This window comes from Dama dama, chromosome X, assembly GCF_033118175.1.
Source record: "Dama dama isolate Ldn47 chromosome X, ASM3311817v1, whole genome shotgun sequence".
NCBI lineage: Eukaryota > Metazoa > Chordata > Mammalia > Artiodactyla > Cervidae > Dama > Dama dama.
Genome location: NC_083714.1, coordinates 127775467 through 127798278, shown reverse-complemented (window position 1 = coordinate 127798278; position 22812 = coordinate 127775467). Strand labels below are relative to the sequence as shown.

The window sequence follows — 22812 nt, the reverse complement described above, 5'->3', positions numbered from 1 at the left end:
GGAAGTGAGAGTTGGACTGTGAAGAAAGCTGAGCGCCAAAAAATTGATGGTTTTGAACTATGGTGTTGGAGAAGACTCTTGAGAGTCCCTTGGACTGCAAGGAGATCGAACCAGTCCATCCTGAAGGAGATAAGTCCTGGGTGTTCATTGAAAAGCCTGATGATGAAGCTGAAACTCCAATACTTTGGCCAGCTCGTGAGAAGAGTTGACTCATTGGAAAAGACCCTGATGCTGGGAGGGATTGTGGGCAGGAGGACAAGGGGATGACAGAAGATGAAATGGCTGGATGGCATCACTGACTTGATGGGCATGAGTTTGAATAAACTCCAGGAGTTTGTGATGGACAGGGAGGCGTGGTGTGCTGCCATTCATGCGGTCGAAAGAGTTGGACACGACTGAGCGACTGAACTGAACTGAAAGAACTGTAAAACACAAAAAGGAAAATCCATTGTAAACAATGGACAGTAGTTAATAATAACATATTGACATTTGTTGATCAGTTGTAAAAAATGAACTTGTATCCATTGAACCAATACAAGATGCTCATAATAGAAGATACCAAGTGGAGGAAGAGAGTGGCTGTATGGGAACTCTCTATACTCTCTGCTGAATTTTCTCTAATCCTGAATCTGTTCTTTTAAAAGAGAAATACAGAGGGGCAACAAACACATAAACACATGAAAAGAAGAGCTACGTCGCTCATCATGAGAAAAATTACAATGAGGTGTCACCTCATACAGGTCAGAATGGCCATCATCAAAAATTATACAAGCAGTAAATGCTGGGGAGCGTTTAGAGAAAAGGTGGGAATGGAAATTGATATAGCCACCATGGAGAACACTAGGGATATTCCTTTAAAAACTAGGATTCAAACTACCATATGACCCAGCAATAGAAATACTGGGCATATACACTGAGAAAAGAAAAATTGAAAAGACGCCTGTATCCAGTGTTCATTGCAGCACTACTTACAATAGACAGGACATGGAAGCAAAGTAGACTTCAGCTGACAGATGACTGGATAAAGAAGTTGTGGTAGCCACATACAATGGAATATTAGCCATAAAAAGGAACGCATGTAAGTCACTTGCAGTGAGGTGGATGCACCTAGAGCCTGTTATACACAGCAAAGTAAGTTAGAAACAGAAAAATAATGTACATTAACACATACACATGGAAAGTAGAAAATGGTTCTTAAGAACCTATTTGAAAGGCAGGAATAGTGACACAGATGTAGAGAATGGACATGTGGACACAACAAGGGAAGGAGTGGGTAGGACGAATTGAGAGAGTGGCACTGACAAATATAGAGTACCATGTGTACAAAAGATAGCTGGCGGGAAATTGCTGTATAATACAGGGAGCTCAGCCTGGTGCTGTGTGTCAGCCCAGAGGGGTGAGATGAGGGGGTGGGAGGAAGTCTCATCAGCCAGGAGGAATATGTATACTTAGAGCTGATTCATCCTGGTGTATAGCAGAAACAACACAACATTATAAAGCAACTATCTGTCGATTAAAACAACTTTTTAAAAGTCGATTAATGTAAAAACTAGAAAAAAATATGGATAAGAACACATAGCCAGTACAGAGTTATAGGCACCAATGCAAAATGAATAAAAGTCAGCAAAAATGAAAAGCAAAATATCACGGTAAGAATTTGATCCTCGAATTAAAATTCTTAGGAAACAGGCACAGAAGATATTGACACATGTAACAAACTTCAGAAACCTGGCATAAAAAAGATCAACACAGCAAAATCAAGAGACTGGTCTAGAACAACCTACAATACTCAGACCATGTAACAGAAAACACATCATAAACAAAAGCAGCAATATAAATAATGTAGCTACAAAGAAACCTTAGAAAAAGGTATGCAGTCTACACTAAGGCAACAAGAAGAATTTCCTGAGTGCCTCAGGAAAAAGAAGTCTCAAACAGAATAGTATGCTATGTGTATTCATGAGGACATATTGTAAGATTGTTGATTTTCCTTAAATGCTTTACAGATTTAGTTCCACATTCACAGTAGCTGAGACTACAATCAAATGTGGGTGGTTGTTTCCTGTACCCAGAACAAACCATGGAAAACTTATACAAGGAATAAAGACAACTACTAACAAAAGCAAGAACACAAAACTAAATAATCCCTGAGGGACAATAAGACTCCATTGAACTGGACCCTATGAGTGCCCAGGTCGGGGAGTATTTTGAGGCTGACACAGGTGTGCAGGCCACAAAGGAAATAGACAACAGGATCAGTGGGAAAAGGCTTTGAACTGGAGCACTTGATTCTTCCACTGGGCCGTGGGACCATGAATCTCTACTGCTTCACTGAAGGAACCTGAGGCAGCATCCCAGAGCCCCATGCCAGGATCATGGGGCACCAACGTTTGGGGTGGACATGGCAGTATGGCCCAGAGGTCATGAAATAACCAGCACAAACTTTGTTAGTGGTTGACAACTGGCACTTTTAAATGATCAGCTTAAGAGACTGTCACACATGGACTAGAAGAGAAAATCTTGTATCACAGAAATTGTACAAAAGGACAGAAATTCATCTCAGAACTTTCGAGCAATGCCCCTGCAGTCGACGAAGAGCCCACAGTGAGAACTGCCAGGCTAAGGAGCCCCTTCACTTTCTCTGCTGGGATTGTGTGGGCCATGGTTGGGGACAGGGGTAGATTTATACCAGAAAGGGAAGGATTTCCAGGCTCTGCCTGCAGTCAACATTAAGATCCTGAGTTAGATGTGAGGAGTTCCACGCCACAGAAGGCATTCTCCCACCCTTCCCTCTTGCTTATCTTACCTCCAACAGCCATTTCCAGGAAGCTTTAGGCAGAAGCGTCCAGATGAGATGCCGGTGCACTTCTCACCAGGACTCTGGCAATTTGACATCTTCCAGGGGAGGCCCTGTCCTCAGGTCAGCAGACGGGACGTAATGCAGCATTACGGTCAGGGCTAGACAGGGATAGAGGACAGAGAGCATCACTCAGCACACAAGAAGGGGCCCCAGAGTGCCCTCACTGTCCGTCTCAGCAGCTCCAGGAAGGCTGTCAGGCTTGGGCTCCCAAATTCTTCCTGCTTGGTTTACTGAGAGAAGTGCAAGGCAAGGAGTGAGGCCAGCTGACTGAGCTCAGCAGGGAAGTCGCACGACCCTTTATGAGTCCAAGAAAGGACCGCATAGCCATCTTGCCGGAAATTCCCCTGGAAGCCCGCCCACCCAGGCCCCGCCCCTGCTGTCCTCCTGGAGTCCAGATGCGCATGATAGGAAGTGACGGCCTGCGAACCAGGCTGGGGCTTGATGCCATCTTTGAGAGGGCTGCTATCTTTGAGAGCTGCTGTAACTGTGACCAGAGGGAGGAGTCCGAGGTCTCATCAGGTGTTCAAGTCGGAGGTGACATGAGTTACAAGTGCACTGCATAGTTACAAAGATACGCCCTGGCAGTCCCAACACCCTTTCCATCCGAAAAGAGGGGACTTCACAGCTCCCCGGACACCCTGCACCTGCTCTCCGCCTGGAGGCTCGGGCCTGGCTCTTAGGTGCAATGTCCACTGGCTTCATACATGGGTTCTAGGGCATAACCTGGATCCAGGGGTGGTGGACCCTGGCTCTGTTCAGTAGAGGGAAATCCAGGATTCTGTGGAGTGAAGGAGGGACCTGTAGGGGTACTGAGGGTCTCCACACCCCAGATGGGCAGCCACGCCTAACCCCTTACCCAGCGTGACATGGCGGGAGAGCAACCAGTCAGCATCTCAGCAGTTCTAAAGGCTGAGGGGATCCCTGACTGCAATCGCCGGCACGGGACACTCAGGGAAGTGGAGATCTCATTCTGACGGACTGGCAGCCATTCAGTAGAAGGAGGATGTCAGGGCTCAGGAGGAGTCAGGGTAATGACAATGATCCGCGTCACTCGGTCAACTTAGGACCCTCCCCTGTGGTCAGCACTTCTTCCCAGCCAAACGCGGTGACGGGTGATATGGTCTGTCAGGGGAGGTTGGAGCTTGCTTGTGAAGGGGCAGTCTCGAGACAGCAGAAGGGCGGGTGCCCGCATTCTTCACTGGGGGCGTGAGCACTCCCTCCGGTCCTCCTCTGGGGTGACAGGGAAGGTGGCAGCGTCAACTTCAGAGCGAGAGAGGGAACAGGGTGGGTGGGTTTGTAGGTGGGGGTGGATATGAGGGAGTCTTGCCTCAGTTTTTACCATGACTCTGAATGTGAACTGAGAGGAACTGCCCCCCTGCCAGCCCCAACAGGCCTCCCTCTAACGCCCAGGCAGGGCTGTCTGGCTGCGCCCCAGCAATCACTCTCATTTCCTACTCAGCAGTCTCAAGGGACAGGCTCACCAGGAGAACACGAGACTTATCGGTCCAAGAGGACTGGCCTCAAGGACCCCTCAGAAGCGGCTTTGCGTAAAGCCGGGGAGGACTCTCCTCGCTGAAGTTGCTCACAACATCTGCTTGCCCCTCCTTTAGGTGCCCTCCTTGCCTGCCACCCTGCCTGCACACACCTGTGATCCATAACCTGTGTCACCATGCCTCGGAGGCACAAGAACAAGTACCATGCCCGTGTGAAATGCCACAGGTCCAGGGAGACGCTCACTTCCCAGGAGGCCCAGGCTAGTGCTGCAGCCCCCGAAGAGGCGTCCCCTCCTCCCCCTTGTCTGTCCCTCAGGGTTTTTCCTCCAGCTCCCCTGCTTCTGGCGATCACCAGGAGCTTCAGGAAGCCATGGCCCCTAGCTCTCCTGATGCAGGGCCTTTCTGCACAGGATCTGATGAAGGTGCCCAGGGCCCAGAGGAGGAAAGTGTAGGTGCCTCCCAGGCAGCCCCGCCACTCAGAGCACTCGCAAAGATCCTCTGACTACGAAGGCCAGCATGCTGGTGGGGTCCCTGCTGGACAAGTACCCCAAGCAGCAGCCCGTCACGCAGAACACCCTGCTGAAGGTCGTCAGCAGGTTGTACAGGCAACACTTCCCCAAGATCCTCAGGAGAGCCTCTGAGCGTGTGGAGCTGGAGTTTGGCCTGGAGTTGATGGATGTGACCGTAGCAGGAAGATCTATGCCCTCATCAGCAAGCTCAACCTCAGGGGTGATGAAGGTCCGAGTGATGAAGGAGGGCTGCCCAAGTCCGGTCTCCTCATGGTGCTCCTGGGCATTATCTTCATGAAGGGTAACCATGCAACTGGGGAGGAGATCTGGGAATTACTCAGTGTGTTGGAGGTCTATGCTGGGTGGAGGCACTGGATCTTTGGGGAGACCAGAAGGCTCATCACCAAAGATCTGGTGCAGAAGAAGTACCTGATGTACTGACAGGTGCCCAATAGTGATTCTCCATGCTACGAGTTCCTGTGGGGCCCGAGAGGTTGTGCTAAGTCCAGAAAGATGAAGGTGTTGGAGGTGCTGGCCAAGATCCTCCATACGGTCCCTAGTTCCTTCCCAGACTTCTATGACGAGGCTCTGAGAGATCCGGCAGAGAGAGCAGGGCTGAGAGGCGCAACCAGGGCTCCAAGGATGGCTGAAGCCAGTGCCCCTTCCAGGGCATAGTCCTACAACTCCTCCCACATCTAGGGAGGGGGACCCGGCCATTTTCTTCCCTTTTGTGTTGGAACAGAGCTGTCAGGCTCCTAACTAGTAAAGAGTAGTAGGGGTGGAGGGAACAAAACTTGTATGTTCTTTACACTTTTATGTAGTAAGGTAGTTTAGGTACAATTCATTTCAACAAAATATATATCTTGTTTCCTTTATCCAGAGGAGACATAGCTAGTGAAAGTTTATTTAAATTAGATTGGTAAGGAGATGAGGGAGGAGTTTAGTATTTTCAAATGTTACTTTTCATAAGGTTTATTGTGCTTCAGAATACAAATATATTAATCATATAAATCACAGTTTGCTGTTTAAAGTTTTGTGGGGCAGCTCCCCTGTGCTGATTTCCCTTGGCCCTTGTCATTCCAATCCTCCATGATAATGGGGATGGAAGGAAGGCGCCAAACCAAGTGACATGCCCCTCCCATCAAGTCCTTGCTAGGAAAGTTTACCTTTGATCATCAGTTTCTGATCATGCAAGACTGTCCCTTCCTCTTGTTGGGAAGAACCCTGCTCACTAAATTCCAGACAATGGTCTAAGCTGGAGACCCTCATGGAGAAAACATCCACCAAGAGAAATGACTGCTCTTGGATGGGGGAGCCTGCCTCCATATGACAGGGATAGAATAGCATAGGATACACGTAGCTGTCCCAGGTGACTCGGTGAAAAAGCATCCACCTGCAATGCGGGAGATGAAGGTTCAATCCCTGTGTGTGGAACATCCCCTGGAGGAAAATGGCTACCCATTCCAGTATTCCTGCCTGGAGAATCCCATGAACTGAGAGCCTGGAGTGCTACAGTTCATGGGGTTGCAACAAATCAGACATGAATGACGGCCTGAGCACAGACAGACAGACAGACGGGTAGCTATAGAATCTAGTAGGGGCCTAGAGATCGAGAAACCTAGCAACCTTTGGGAGACCACTGTGTTACTGATCACTCAAGAAATGTGTCAGAAAATCGAGAATGGAAGAAGGCTTGCTTAAATATGAAGCCGTGAATAAAACATGAGATATGCTCCAGTCCCATAAGTAAAAGAAGAATGTCACCACCCTTTACTGATTTGAAGATGTACTATGATAATCTGAGCTTGACCTCATAGGGTCAGATACTCTCCTGCCCCAAATGAAATGGGAGTGAGTGATGTAGGCCTGACCTCTATTCAAATAAGTCAGTCTTTCCCCGTCCTTCACTTTCCTTTGACTATAAAATGTAGCCCACTTAATCCTCAGGGCAGAGTTCCATCACCTGCCTGCTTCCATCTCTTACAAGCATCCTATATTAATAATTCTATTTCCTGTCTTACATTTTGCCTTTCTGAATTCCTTCTGTGCTGAGACACAAAGAAGCTGAGCCTCGGTAAGTCCAGGCACTAGGTGAGTGATTCTAGTTAAAAGACCATGGTTCAAGTCCCAAACAGGATTTTGGCTGGATTCAAGTCCCGGCCAGGTGGGTTTCAGTCCCAGCCATGTGGGCTCAAGTCCCAACCCCAGGTGAATATTTTCAAATAGAGGAGGTCTCCATGCCACCCTGTACAAATTTTTCAACTTTGGGCTATTAAATTTCTTTACAGTGCTAGAACTAGGGGCACTTTCTTCTGCATTTCTCTGCACCTAGACTCCCAATATCTTTCCCTTTGTGTGTATGAATCCAGACACTGTGAGCCATGAATGCCTCCACTTTGTGTGCTTATAAAATTCAAACCGACGGTGCCTGCAGGGTTGGAATGGACCAAAAAAGAAAGAAAGAACATGGTCTAAACATTATCTGGCTACCTTTAGAAAGGGGGCTTCCCTGGTGGCTCAGAGGGTAAAGAATCTGCCTGCAATGAAGGAGACCCAGGTTCGATCCCTGGGTTGGGAAGTGCCCCTGCAGAAGGGAAAGGCAACCCATTCTAGTATTCTTGCCTCAGAAATCCTATGAACACTGGTGCCTGGCAGGCTACAGTCAATGTTGTTGCAAAGAATCAGACAGGACTCAACAACAAGCTCCTCACAACTCTTCTCCTTCACCACTTTTTCTTGTATTTGTCCCACTTTCCCACATTTTGTGAGAGGTCTTGTTGATGTCTGACAGAAGAAAATCCTTCCTGTCCTACAGCTCTAAAGATTTTCCACATTGTGTAGAACCTAGATTCCACATTTCCCTTATTTAGAGATGGAGAATTTGCATCCCGTTACATGACTGTGGAGAAAGGACACACAAACTACCTCTTTGTTATTGCAATAACTCTGATGGATTTGAAAACATTTTTTAAATTGTTACATATCAGCCATTCCCACTGTCTTCTCATGATCTTTAGAGTAAAACATAAATCACCTTTCACTGTCTGAGATGTTACTGTTGAATGAAAAGATGTCTGTGTTACTAAGAATGTTGCATCCATTGCTGGCAAAAGCCAACAGGGTAAGATGACCTAACCACAAAGATCGCCAGCAGTTTCAATTATCCCCTGTATTCCTTTTGAAGCTGAAGTTAATATGCTCCCCTTTTAGCAGATATAGTCTCTATCCTTTATAGCCTTTTCCACTTCTTGTAACTCAGAGATTATCTCTTGACTCTTTCTCTGTTTATATAAGCATTTCCTCATATCCTAACGTCTTTGTAGAGCTCAGCATTCTAGTTTAAATCACTGCCTCTATCAGAAGCATATTCTAATCAGGTGACTCAGTCAATTGCAACGGGCTTAGGAACTCTGTCCTATAAGGAGAGAGAACCTGGACACTAGCAACTGAACTACGAGTTGCAGCCTCCCTGTTTATTTCAAACCCTTTATTTTTGAAATAATAGATCCATAAATTGTAAAAACAATTATGGGAAAGATTGAAGGCGGGAGGAGAAGGGGATGACAGAGGGTGAGATTTGTTGAATGGCATCATGGACTCGATGGACATGAGTTTGAGTAAGCTCCAGGACTTGGCGATGGACAGGGAAGCCTGGCATGCTACAGTCTATGGGGTCACAAAGAGTTGGACACGACTGAGAGACTGAACTGAATTGAGTGGTGGTGAGCAACTTTTCATGGACCCGTTTGCCTTTTGTATGTCTTCTTTGGAGAAATATCTATTCAGATCTTTCTAATCAATAGATATGTCAAGGTGATAGGTGCCACTCCTATGGTTACATTAGAGTACCTGATGACATTCCTGTGATCACAGACATTATTTTATGAGACATTATTTTGCTAGCGGATATGTTCTTACTTCCCTACCTACCTTGAATAAGAAACCTGTCAGAGGAGGAGCTAAGGTGGCGGATGAATAGGACGGGGAGACCACTTTCTCCCCCACAAATTAATTGAAAGATCATCTGAATGCTGAGCAAACTCCACAAAACCACTTCTGATCACTAGCAGAGGACAGGAGGCACCCAGAAAAGCAGCCCATTGTCTTCGAAAGGAGGTAGGACTAAATATTAAAGATAGAAAGTGAGACAATAGAGTTAGGGATGGAGATCCGTCCCGGGAAGGGAGTCTCTACAGAGGAAGTTTCCAAACACCAGGAAACCCTCTCACCAGCGGGTCTGGTGGAAGTTGTCCAATCTCGGAGGGCAACCTAACTTGGAGGAAAAATAAATAAAACCCACAGATTACATGCCTGAAAGCAACTCCCAGCAGAAAAGTACCCCAGACGCTTGCATCCACCACCAGCAATAGGGGTTGAACGGAGAGGAATGGGCGGCGGCATTGCTTAGGCTAAGGACCAGGCCTGAAAGCCCCGAGGGCAATCTGAGGGAGCTAAGAGAGATGGAAACTTCAACTGCGGGATGCACTACCCACCTGTTCCCAGAACAAAGGCCTAGGCGAATACCAGAGAAGAGCTAGCCGGCTACAGACCGGCCCATCCCCTGCTGGAGGCAAGAGGCAGGGGGAGGGGAAAAGGGCAACCTCGGCCCCTGAGAGGGCATCCCCTACCAAACTGCAAACTGGCTTCCATTCTCTAACCAAACACTTCCTGAGATTCTGGATGGTTGACATCTGCGGGAAGGGTCGCAGCCAGAGATCAGCTCCCCAGAACAGACAGAAGGTGCACCCTACCTGCGCGCGGAAACTGAGGCTGGGACCCTGGAGGGGATGAGCTACACCGCACCCGGAGAGAGTGCACTCATCAAGCTCCTGGCTGCCTGAGCTGCTCCAGCCGGGGAAGGCACAGAACTCAGGCCCAAACGAGTCTGCGCTTTTGTGGAGTACCGGAAAACTGGAACCACAAGCAACTCAGGGCCCGCTCCCTATAGAGCAGCCTGGAGCCTGAGCAGTGTAGACAGGGAAATTACACACGTCATGAGCGGGGGCAAACCCAGTGTGGCTGGAACACTCCGAGTGCTCCCCACACACGCCAGGGACATTTGTCTGCAGTGCCCCTCCCTCCCCACAGCACGACTGAACAAGCGAACCTAAACAAGAGACCACCTCCGCCCACTGGCGTCAGGGCGGAAATTAGACACTGTAGAGACCAGCAAACAGAAGCCAAATAAACAAAGGGAACCACTTCAGAAGTGACTGGTGCAACAGATTAAAATCCCTGTAGTTAACTCCGACTACACCAGAAGAGGCCTATAGATATCGAGAAGTGTAAGCTGGAACATGGAGCTATCTGAAACTGAACTGAACCCACACTGCCCACAACAGCTCCAGAGAAATTCCTAGATATATTTTTACTATTATTATTATTTTTTAATTAAAAAATTTTCTCTTTCTTTTTTCTAAAGTCCTCTATTACTCTTCTATTACTCCTTAATTTTCATTTTTATAACCCACTATAACCTGGCAAAAAAAGGACACTACTTTTTAAAGCGAACTTCATATACATTTCTTTAATTTTTTGTTTTTGTTTTTTTTTAAATTGTATTTTAAAGAGTCTAACCTCTACTCTAGATTTTTAATCTTTGTTTTTCAGTATTTGATATCAATTTTGGACATTTAAGAATCCAAACTTCAGTACCCAGTTTTACTTAGGAGTGTGATTACTGGTTTGATTACTCTCTCTCCCCCTTTTGACTCTCCTTTTTCTCCCCCAGATCACCTCTATTTCCTCCCTCCCCCTTCACTTCTCAATCCAATTCTGTGAATCTCTGTGGGTGTTCTGGGCTGTGGAGAACACTTAGGGAACAGAGTACTGCCTAGATCTGTCTCTCTCCTCTTGAGTCCCCCTTTTTCTCCTCCTGCTCACCTCTATCTCCTTCCTCCCTCTCCTCTTCTTCATGTAACTCTGTGAACCTCTCTGGATGCACCTCACTGTGGAGAATCCTTTCACCATTAACCTAGAAGTTTTATTATCAGTGCTGTATGGATGGAGAAGTCTTGAGGCTACTGGAAGAATAAGACTGAAATCCAGAGGCAAGATGCTTAAGCCCAAAACCTGGGAACATCACAGAACTCCTGACTACAGGGAACATTAATTAATAAGAGATCATCCAAAAGCCTCCATACCTACACTGAAACCAACCACCACCCAAGAGCCAATAAGTTCCAGAGCAAGACATACCATGCAAATTCTCTAGCAACACAGGAACATAGCCCTGAGCATCAACATACAGGCTGCCCAAAGTCACACCAAACACATAGACCCAACTCAAAACTCACTACTGGACACCCCATTGCACTCCAGAGAGAAGAAATCCAGTTCCACTCACCAGAACACCGACACAAGCTTCCCTAACCAAGAAGCCTTGACAAGCCAATCGTCCAACCCCACCCACTGGGAGAAACCTCCACAATAAAAAGGAACCACAGACCTCCAGAATACAGAAAGCCCATTCCAAACACAGCAATCTAAACAAGATGAAAAGGCAGAGAAATACCCAGCAGGTAAAGGAACATGAAAAATGCCCACCAAGCCAAACAAAAGAGGAGGAGATAGGGAATCTACCTGAAAAAGAATTTAGAATAATGATAATAAAAATGATCCAAAATCTTGAAAACAAAATGGAGTTACAGATAAATAGCCTGGAGACAAGGATTGAGAAGATGCAAGAAATGTTTAACAAGGACCTAGAAGAAATAAAAAAGAGTCAATTAAAAATGAATAACACAATAAATGAGATCAAAAACACTCTGGAGGGAACCAACAGTAGAATAATGGAGGCAGAAGATAGGATAAGTGAGGTAGAAGATAAAATGGTGGAAATAAATGAAGCAGAGAGGAAAAAAGAATCAAAAGAAAGGAGGACAAACTCAGGGACCTCTTGGACAATGTGAAATGCCCCAACATTCAAATCATAGGAGTCACAGAAGAAGACAAAAAGAAAGGCCATGAGAAAATACTCAAGGAGATAATAGCTGAAAACTTCCCTAAAATGGGAAAGAAAATAGCCACCCAAGTTTAAGAAACCCAGAGAGTCCCAAACAGGATAAACCCAAGGCAAAACACCCCGAGACACATATTAATCAAATTAACAAATATCAAACATAAAGATCAAATATTAAAAGCAGCAAGGGAGAAACAACAAATAACACACAAAGGGATTCCCATAAGGAAAACAGCTGATCTGTCAATAGAAACTCTTCAGGCCAGAAGGGAATGGCAGGACATACTTAAAGTAATGAAAGAGAATAACCTACAACCCAGATTACGGTACCCAGCAAGGATCTCATTCAGATAGGAAGGAGAATTCAAAAGCTTTACAGACAAGCAAGAGCTGAGAGAATTCAGCACCACCAAACCAGCTCTTCAACAAATGCTAAAGGATCTTCTCTAGATAGGAAACACAGAAAGGTTGTATAAACGTGAGCCCAAAACAACAAAGTAAATCGCAACAGGACCATACTTATCAAAATTACCTTAAATGTAAATGGGTTGAATGCCCTAACCAGAAAAAAAAGGATGGTGTTATTTAAAAGAGGATTTGAATGTGTTGCAAATGTATCATGCAAACTCTACAAAAAGCAGTAAAAAATTTTTAAACATATAACTGATGTCCCAAGAGGAGAGAAAATAAAATCATGTTAATGTATGACAAAACCCACTGGAAAAAAATAATAATAATAATAATAAAAAAAAAAAAGAAAAAAAAAAAAAAGAAGGAATGGAAAAAAAAAAAAAAAATCTTCATTCAAAACTACACAAGGCAGAAATACATAAGAATATTAAAACAACAACAACAACAACAAAGAACAAATTCAATGAATAGAAAACAGTTGCAAATATGGTCATTGTTAAACAAACTCTGCATAATCACTTGTAATGTGAATGGTCTAAATATACAAATTAAAAGGTAGAGATTGATGAAAAGAAATTGAAACAACAAAAACATACCAAACCCTATGCTGTCCATCTTTATTTTGGGCTTCCCTGGAGGCTCAGATGGTAAAGAATCCACCTGCATTGTAGGAGACCAAGGTTCGATACCTGGGTTGGGAAGATCCCCTGGAGTAGGGCATGGCAGCCCACTCCAGTATTCTTGCCTGCAGAATCCCCATGGACTGAGCAGTCTGGCAGGCTACAGTCCATGGGCGTGCAAAGAGTCGGATATGCCTGAGCGACTAAGCACAAGCGGTCTAAGAGAAACCCACTCTAAATTTAGACATGAATAGATTAAAAGTAAAGGGATAGAGAACTACACCATGCTAATATGAGTGGTAAAAAAAAACAAACAAACTAAAGCAACAATGTACTCACTAAATCTATTTCTGGTAAAGCAGTATTCAGAACAAGAAAATCAGGAATAAAATGGGCATTACTTAAAGATTAAGTGGTCAACACTCAAAGAACTCATAGCAAACCTTAAGGTGTATGGACCAAAACAGTGGTGTTAAAATAAAATACCCACACATGTAAATCCATGGCTGATTCATGTCAATGTATGGCAAAAACCACTACAGTATTGTAAAGTAATTAGCCTCCAACTAATAAAATTAAATGAAAAAAATAAATAAAATAAAATACCCAGAGCAAACACTGATGTGGCAAATATGCTCTCACAGGAGATATCAACACATCTCTTTCAGTAATTGACAGATTCAGTAGGTGGCAAATCAGTAAGGTCCACTTGAACTGAAAAGTAAGTAACAACCATTAACGAGATCTGAATGACATTTTTTGAATGACAGCAGGAAACGCATTATTTTCAAGTTCACATGGAACATACATCAAGATAGATCACAGTTTAAGTGATAAAATGTACATCATCAAATTTAAAAGAATACAAATAATACAGAGAATGCTCTCCGAGTGTGACGGAAATAAACTAGAAATTGATAACAAAAAGACAGCAGGAAAATTAAAGATTATTTGCAGAGTAAACAATAAACATCTACATAACACATGGGCCAAAGAGAAAATCTAATGAGAAATTTTAAGATATTTTCACAAAATGAAAACAAATTACAACTTATCAGAAGTTGTGTGATACAGCAAAATCAGTAAAGAGACATATACAGCATTGAATGCCTATAACAAAAAAAAAACCCTACAATTAATAACTTAAACTTCTGTATTAGTAAACTTGTGAAAGAAAAGAAAAAGCAGAGGAAGAATAAATCAAAGCAGAAACCAATGACACTGAAAAACGGAAAATAATGCAGAAAAAGAACAAAACCCGAAGAAGTTTCTTTAAAGATACAAAATAAAAAGAAGATAAAATTCTCCCCAGGCTAAAGAAGAAAAAAGAGAGAAAACACAAATTAAATTACTAACAGTAGAAATAAAGGAGAGGCCATAACTACTGATTCCATGGACATTAAAAGGATAATCAGTGAATATTCTAAACAACTCTGTGCCTACAATAATGAAAGGTTCAATGGAGAAACTGCTTGAAGGTATAACTTAGAACCATTTTCACAAAGAAAAATAGATAACAGTCTATCTATTAAAGAAACTTAATCTATAACTAATAAGCTTCCAACAAAGACAGCAACAGACCCAGATGTTTCCACAGATGAATTCTAACAAAAATTTAAGGAAGAAATGATAACAATTCTCTACAATCTCTCCCAGAAAATAGAAGTGAAAGGAACACCTCCTAATTCCTTTTCTATGAGGTGAGCATTACACTTGAATATCAAAATCAGATGGAGAAATTAAGAGAAAAAAATTGCACACAAATACCTCTGATGAACATAAAAGAAAATTCCCCAACAAAATATAAGAAAAGAAACCAAACAATCCATAGAAGGAATTACATACTGTATCTAAGTAGGATGCATTTCAGATGTGCAACATTTGAAAGTCAATAATCATAAATCATAATATCAATAGTTTAAGGAAGATAATCACAAGATCATATGAACAGATGAAGGGAAAAATCATCTGATATAATCCAACATCCATTCATCATAAAAATTCTCAGCAAACTAGATACAGACAGGCATTTCCTCAGCTTCATATAAAACATCTAAAACGAAGTACAGGTAAAACATCATACTTCATAGGGAGAAGACAGAAGCTGTCACAATAAGGTGAGGAACAAGGCAAGGATATCCCTTCTCACCATGCTTATTCAACACCGGACTGAAAGTCCTAGCCAATGCAATGAGATAAGAGAACAAAGCAACAAATACAGATATTTGGAAGGGAAAAATGGAATTATAATCACCACCAACAAAAACACTCCTGGCATTAATAAGCCAGGAGTATATATTAATAAGGTTAATATATTATCAATATATAATGATTATATAATTAATATATTAGTAAGGTTAATATATAACAGTCATTAGTTTTCCAAGAAAGAGATGGAACTTGCAATTAAAAATCTAACACCACTTACATTAGCACCAAAATATATTAAAAATAATTCTTTAAAAAATATGTATAAGATTTACATGAGAAAAATAAACTGCACTGAAAAAAATTAAAGAAGATCTAAGTAAATAGACCTTTCATGTTCATAGAGTCAGAGATGCTATATTGTTGAGATGTCACTAATTTCCAACTTAATCTAGATACTTAATGCAATTCTGTTCAAAATTCTAGCAAGTTAGCTTGTAGACAGCAGGAAACAATTTAAAGTTTATGTAAAAAATGGAATGATCCATAATACCAACTGAAGTCAATGTTAAGGAAGATCAAAGTCAGAGAATTGATAATATGGGATGTTAAAACTTACTTTAAAGCTACAATAATCAAGACTGTATGCTATTAAGAGAATAATAGATCAACGGCACAGAACAGAAAATCTAGAAACAGACACCCCAAACACTCAACCGACCTTTAACAAAGGACCAAAGGCAATTCAATGGAAAAGGACAGTCTTTTAAACTTACAGTCCTGGGATAACTAAACATCCATATAGAAGAAAAATGAATCCACATACAAACGCTAAACCTTTCAAAATAATTAACTGAAAAGCAATCACAGACCTAAATGAAAAACTCACAATTAAAAACAAAAATTGCAGGGACATCCCTGGCAGTCCAGTGTTTACAACCCAACACTTCCACTGCAGGGGGAACAGGTTTGATCGCTGATCAGGGACTAGGATTCCACATGCCATATGGAATAGGCAAAAAAATCTGTACAATAACACGGGGGCAAAACTTGAGCTTGGAATCAGATTTTAGGCACAACACCAAAAAAAAAACAATCCATGACAGAAAATAATAAGCTGAACTTTGTTAATATTAGAAATTTCTATCTGCAAAATATACTATGAAGAGAATGAAAAAGAAAGGCCACAAACTGGGAAAAATAATTCTAAGACATATCTCATGATAAACATGTGGCAAAAATACACAATCAACTCTTAAAACTCGACAATAAGAAAACAAATAAGTCAATCTAAAAGTGGTTAAAAGAGCTGAACAGACATCTCACCGAAGAATATACACAGATGGCAGCCAGCCTATGAAAAGATGGTCTACATCACATGTCTTCAGGGAATTTCAGATTAATACAACAATGACATACCTATTAATAGGGATAACACAAAAACAAACACCTGACGATCTCAAATGCTGGCAAGGGCTGGGACCAATAGGAAGTCTAACTCAGCACTGAACGGAAAGAAGTGATACAGACATACTGGAAACTGTCTGGCAATTTCTTTTAAGCTAAACATAGTCTTATATGATCTAGCAGATGTTCACTTAGGTATTTACTCAGAAAAGCTGAAAATTCAACTTCATCCAAAAACCTTCAAAAATATTAACAGCAGGCTAATTCATAGCTGCCAAAAATGCAATCAACCAAGATGACCTTCAGTACATGAATGGGTAAACAAACTTGGTAGTTTACATGATGGAATGCTATTCAGCCTTCAAAGGAAAAATTTCAAACCATAAAAACATACAGAGAAACAAATGCATATTGAATAGTAGAAGGAGCCAGTACAAAAAGCCTACATCTTATATCATTCTATTAATATTATACTCTGGGAAAGGCCAATTGTTAGAAAGAAGAAAACTTACAGTAGTTGTCAGAGGCTCAAAGTGAGGTTTTGAGGGATGGGCAGGTGATTATGGGAGATTTATAGTACAATGAAACTGCCCTGCATGACACTATGTTTGTTGAGCAGGTAATGTCATGCATTTGTGAAGCACGACAGAACTATGAAAGAGAAAAAGTAAAAAATATTGAAACAATGGACAATAGTTAAAAATAATGTATTGATATTAGTTGATCAATTGTAAGAAATGAACTTGTATCCATTCAAACAATACAAGATGTTAATATACTAAGTAGGGAAGACACTGGTTGTATGGGAACTCTATATAATCTGCTTAATTTTCTGTAATCCTATTTTGGCTATATAGAAAAAAAAGAAAAGAAACAGAAGGTCCACAGTACATGAAAAAAGACTCAACATTGCTCATTACGAGAGAAATCCAAATCTAACTACATAGAGTATCACCTGACACCGGTCAGAAAAGCCATCATAAAAAAAAAATCTACCAATAAGAAATGAAGGAAAGGGTGTGAGTAAAAGGGAACCCTCTTGCACTCTGAGGGGTAATGTAAATTGATATAGCCACTATGGAATGCAGTATGGAGATTACTTTAAAATATAGAAAGAAAATTGCCATATGATGCAGCAATACCACTACTGGGCATATACACTGATTAGTGTATTTATAAGTTAGGTATACAAAACATACATGTATCACACTGCTCATTGCAACACTATTTACAACAGCCAGGACATGGAATGTAACCTCAGTTTTCACTGACAGATGAGTGGATAAAGACCTTGTGGTAGATATAGACAATGGAATATCACTCATTTATACAAAAGAACAAATTTAAGTCAGTTGTAATAAATTGGATGCACCTAGAGCCTGTTATACAGAGTGAAATAAGTTAGAAAGAGAAAACCATTGTATATTAGTGCATACATATATGGAATCTACAAAATGGTAGATATACACCTATTTGCAGGGCAAGAATGGAGACACAGACGTAGAGAACAGACATGTAGACACATCAGGGGAAGCAGACAGACGAATTGAGAGAGTGGCATGGACAAATACACACTACCATGTGGACAACAGGCATCTTGGGGAAGTTCCTGTATGACACAAGGAGTCAGCTCTGTGATGACCTAGAGGGGTGAGGTCGGGGGTGGGAGGGAGGTGCATGAGGGAGCGGACATATGGATACTTATAGCTGCTTCATACAAGAAAACCTGACACAACAGTTAATGATCTTCTCATTAAAAATAATTGTTAAAAAATCTATGAATTAAAAAACTAGAAAAAAAATCTGAGAAGTACACATAGCCACTAGAGTTATATACAACAATGCCAAATGAATAAAAGTCAAAAGTAATGAAAAGCAAAAGATCACAGTAACAATTTGATTCTCGAATTAAAAATCTAATAAAACATGAGAGGAAACACTCAAACATACAAGGAACTTCAAAAATCTTATATAAACAAAAAGATCAGCACAGCAAAATCAAGACATTGGTCCAGAAGAATCAGCAATTACTTACAGCAAGTAACAGAAAATACACCATAAACAAAAGCAACCATACAAAAATTTACCTAGAAAGAAACTTTACAAAAATGTCTATAGTCTTCATGGAGGCAACAAGAAGAATCTCAACAACAGGAGAGTCTCAGGAAAAAGAGGACTCAAACAGAATAGTATGTTGTGTATATTCATGACGAACAGATATTGTAAGACTGTCAATTTTCCCTAACTCCTTTATAGACTTAGTACCATATTCAGAGTCGCTGAGACCACAGTGAAACACGGTCCGCTGTTTCTTCTACCCAGAAGTAACCATGGAAATGTTATGAAGGAATAAAGAAAACTATTAACAAAAGTAAAAACACAAAATTAAATAATCTCTGATGGACAATAAGTCTCCACTGAACTTGACCCTATGCGCGCCCAGTTGGGGCAGTACTCAGAGACTGGCACATATGCGCAGCCTGCAAGGGAAGCAGACACCAGGATCAGCTGGAAAAGGCTTTAAAAGGCTCAATCCAGGCTTGAGCCCTGGATTCTTACACTCTGCCCTGGGATCATGAATCTCCACTGCTTCACTGAAGGAATCTGAGGCAGCATCTCCGAGGCCCCATACCAGGAACATGTGGCACCAAAGTTTGGGCTGGGTGTGGCAAGATGGCCCAGATCATGAAACAACCAGCACAAAGTTCGTTTTGTGTGTGCTTAGTCACTCAGTTGTGTCCGACTCTTTGCATCCCCATAGACTGTAGCCCACCAGGCTCCTTTGTCCAAGGGGGATACTCCAGACAAGAATACTAGAGGGGTTTGCCATGCCCTCCTCCAGGGGATCTTCCCAACTCACGGATTGAACTCAAATCTCCTGCACTGCAAGCAGATTCTTTACTAGCTGAGCCACCAGGGAATGTCAGTGGATGAGAACTGGCCCTTTTAAATGATCACCTTAATAGACTATCACACAGGGACTAAAAGAAAAAAGTTAGTATCACAGTATTTGTACAAAACAACAGAACTTCATCTCAGAACTTTAGAGCAATGACCCTGCAGTCGACTGAGAGCCCACAGTGAGAACTGGCAGGCTAAGGAGCCCCTTCACTTATTCTTCTGGAATTGTATGAGCATAGTTGGGGACAGGGGTGGACTTATACCAGAAAGGGAAGGATGTCCAGGCCCTGTCAGCACTCAATATGAATGAAGATTCTGAGTGACATGTGAGGGGTTCCACACCACAGAAGACAAGTCTCCCATCCTTCCCTCCCAGCTTATCTTACCTGTAGCAGCCATTTCCAGGAAGCCTCAGGTAGAAATGGCGAGATGGGATGTATGTGCACTTCATACCAGGAGACTCGGGGGTTCACATTTTTGATGTGAGGCCTTGGCCTCAGGTCAGCAGATGGGACGTAGCCCAGCACCTACAGGGGTTAAGGGAAGGCATGGAGAACGACAGAGCATCGCTTACTACAGAAGAGGGAGCCCAAGAGAGCCCTCGCTGGCGGTCTCATGGGTTCCAGGAAGGCTGCTCGGCTTCAGCTCCCCAATTCTTCCAGCTGGGGGTGCTGACACAAGTGAGAGGCATGCAGTGAGCCAGCTGACAGTTCAGGACAGGGACGGCCCAGGACCCCTTAAGAGTCAAGGGAACGTCCACCTGCCAATCCTGTGAGAAGCTCCCCCGGAACCCCGCCTGTCCAAGTCCTGCCCCTACCGTCCTCCTCAAGCCAAGATGCGCATGACAGGAAGTGACGTCCTCCTAAGCACGCTGGGGGTGTGACGCCATCCTTGACTGTGCCGCCATCTCTGACAGCTGTCATTGACGGTGGGCAGAGGGAGTCGTCCCAAGTCTCATTGGGTGTCAAGATCGGAGGTGATATGAGTTATGAGTGCAGGGATATGTCTCTGCACCCTGAATCCCTTTTCCCTCCGAAAAGAGGGGGCCGCAAAACCTCCGGCCGCTCTACCGCTACCCTCAGACCAGAGGGTCCAGCCTAGCTCTTAGGCCCCAAGACCAGCCACTAGGGGGTCTCGGGAAAGAATGCCTCGGTCAGGCTCTGCTGGACCCCAGCTCCGCTCAGCAGAGGGAGAGCCATGAGCTCCGGGGAGTGACGGAGGGACCCTCGGGGCAATGAGAGTCTCCATACACCAGAACGGCAGCCATGTGTAACCCCCCAGTCACCGCGATTTGCCCGCGGATCATCTGGGCAGCAGCTGGGCAGCTCTATAGGCTGAGGGGCTCCCTCACTGCAACCTCGTCTGTGGGACACTCAGGGAAGAGGGGACCTTGGTCTGAGGGGCCAGCAGCTGGTCAGTAGAGTGAAGATGTCAGGGTTTGGGAAGAGTCAGGATGAGGACCATCCTCCCCGATAAACGGGCAACTCAGGATCCTCCCCTGTGGTCAGCGCTTCCTCCTGGCAAAATATCGGGAAGAGGGGCGGCGGTCTGAGAGGGGAGCTTGGAGCCTGGTCGTGAAAGGGAAGCCATGAGACAGCTGAAGGGAAGGTCCTGGGACCCTTCAGTGGGGGGCTGAATACGCCCTCCTCTCCTCATCTGGGGTGACTGGGAAGGTGGCAGAGTCAATTTCAGATAGGAGAGGGATCTGGGTGTGTGCCGGAGAGGGAGCGTCGGATATGGGGAGTCTCGCACCAGTTTTCATCCTGACTCTGAATGTCAGCTGAGAGGACTTGCCTCCCCTGCCAGCCCCCACTGGCTACCCCTCTAACGCCCTCTGCTGCGCCCAGGGCTCACTCTCACTTGCTACTCAGCGATCTCAGGGGACCGGATGACCAGGAGAACAGGAGCCCTGTGGGTCCTACAGCACTGGCCTCAAGGACCCCTCAGAGGTGGCTTCCATTCAAGCCAGGGAGGACTCTCCTTGCCGAAGGTGCTCACAGTGTCTCCTTCTCCCTCTTCCAGGTGCCCTCCTTGCCTGCCTTCCTGCCCGCACTCCCACCTGCAGACCCTGACCTGTGTCACCATGCCTCGGAGGCACAAGAACAAGTACCATGCCCACGGGAAACGCCACCAGATCTGGGGGACCACTAAGGAGGCCCAGGCCAGTGCTGCTGCAGCCCCAGAAGAGGAGTGCCCCTCCTCCCCCTCTTCTGTCCCTAAGGGTTCTCCCCCGAGCACCCCTGATACTGGCAATCACCAGGAGCTTCAGGGAGCCATGGCCCCTAGCTCTCCTGATGCAGGGCCTACCTGCGTAGAATCTGATGAAGGTGCCCAGGGCCCAGAGGAGGAAAGTGCAGGTGCTTCCCAGGTGGCGCCTGCCATGGAGAGCACTTTCAAAGATCCTCTGGCCAGGAAGGCCAAGATGCTGGTGGAATTCCTGCTGGAGAAATACATCAAGAAGGAGCCCATCACGCAGAAGGCCCTGATGAAAGTCGTCAGCAGGAAGTACAGGCAGCACTTCCCCGAAATCCTCAGGATAGCCTCTGAGCGCGTGGAGCTGGTGTTTGGCCTGGAGCTGAAGGAAGTCGACCGCAGCAAGAACATCTACGTCCTCATCAGCAAGCTCAGCCTCGGGGGCGACGAAGGTCCAAATGATGAGGGTGGGGTTCCCAAGTCCGGTCTCCTCATGTTGCTCCTGGGGGTCATCTTCATGAATGGTAACCGGGCCACCGAGGAGGAGGTCTGGGAATTCCTCAATATCTTGGGAATCTATGCTGGGAGGAGACACTGGATCTTTGGGGAGCCTAGGAGGCTCATCACCAAAGATCTGGTGCAGAAGGAATACCTGAACTACCGCCAGGTGCCCAATAGTGATCCTCCACGCTATGAGTTCCTGTGGGGCCCGAGAGCTTGTGCTGAGACCAGTAAGATGAAGGTACTGGAGGTTCTGGCCAAGATCCTCCATTCGGTCCCTAGTTCCTTCCCAGACCTCTATGAGGAGGCTCTGAGAGATCAGGCGGAGAGAGCAGGGCCGAGAGGCGCGGCCAGGACTCCAACCGTGGCGAGGCCAGTGCCCCTTCCAGGGCCAAGTCCTGCAGCTCCTCCCACATCTAGGGAGGCGGGCAGGGCACTTTGTTCCCTTTGTGTTGGAAGAGAGCAGTCACGCTCCTAAATAGTGCAGAGTAGTAGGGTGTAGGAAACAAAACCCATATGTTCTTACAGTTGTAAATGGTAAGCGAGTTTAGGTGCAGCTTGTTTTAACAAAATATATATCTGTTTTCTTTTATCCATATGAGAAATACCTAATGAAAGATGATTTAAAGTAGATAGGTAAAGAGATGAAGGAGGTGTTTAGTGTTTTCAAATGTGATTACTTTTGATAATGTTTATTGTGCTTCAGAATTCAAATATATGAATCATAAATCATAGTTTCTTGCCGTTTTAATTTTTTCAAAGTGTGGGGATTTGTAAAGCACACTGAAAGTATTGAATATGTTGTTCA

The 22812-nt window shown here is 44.1% G+C and overlaps 1 protein-coding gene across 1 annotated transcript; it reads left to right on the top strand.

The window, feature by feature from the left end:
* The first annotated feature begins 20575 nt into the window (after positions 1–20575).
* Positions 20576–22424, top strand: LOC133052877 (melanoma-associated antigen B4-like). The gene is given in 3 exon segments (XM_061137699.1): positions 20576–20723; positions 21158–22372; positions 22375–22424. Coding segments are annotated over 3 exon segments (1413 nt in total).
* The last annotated feature ends 388 nt before the right edge of the window (positions 22425–22812 follow it).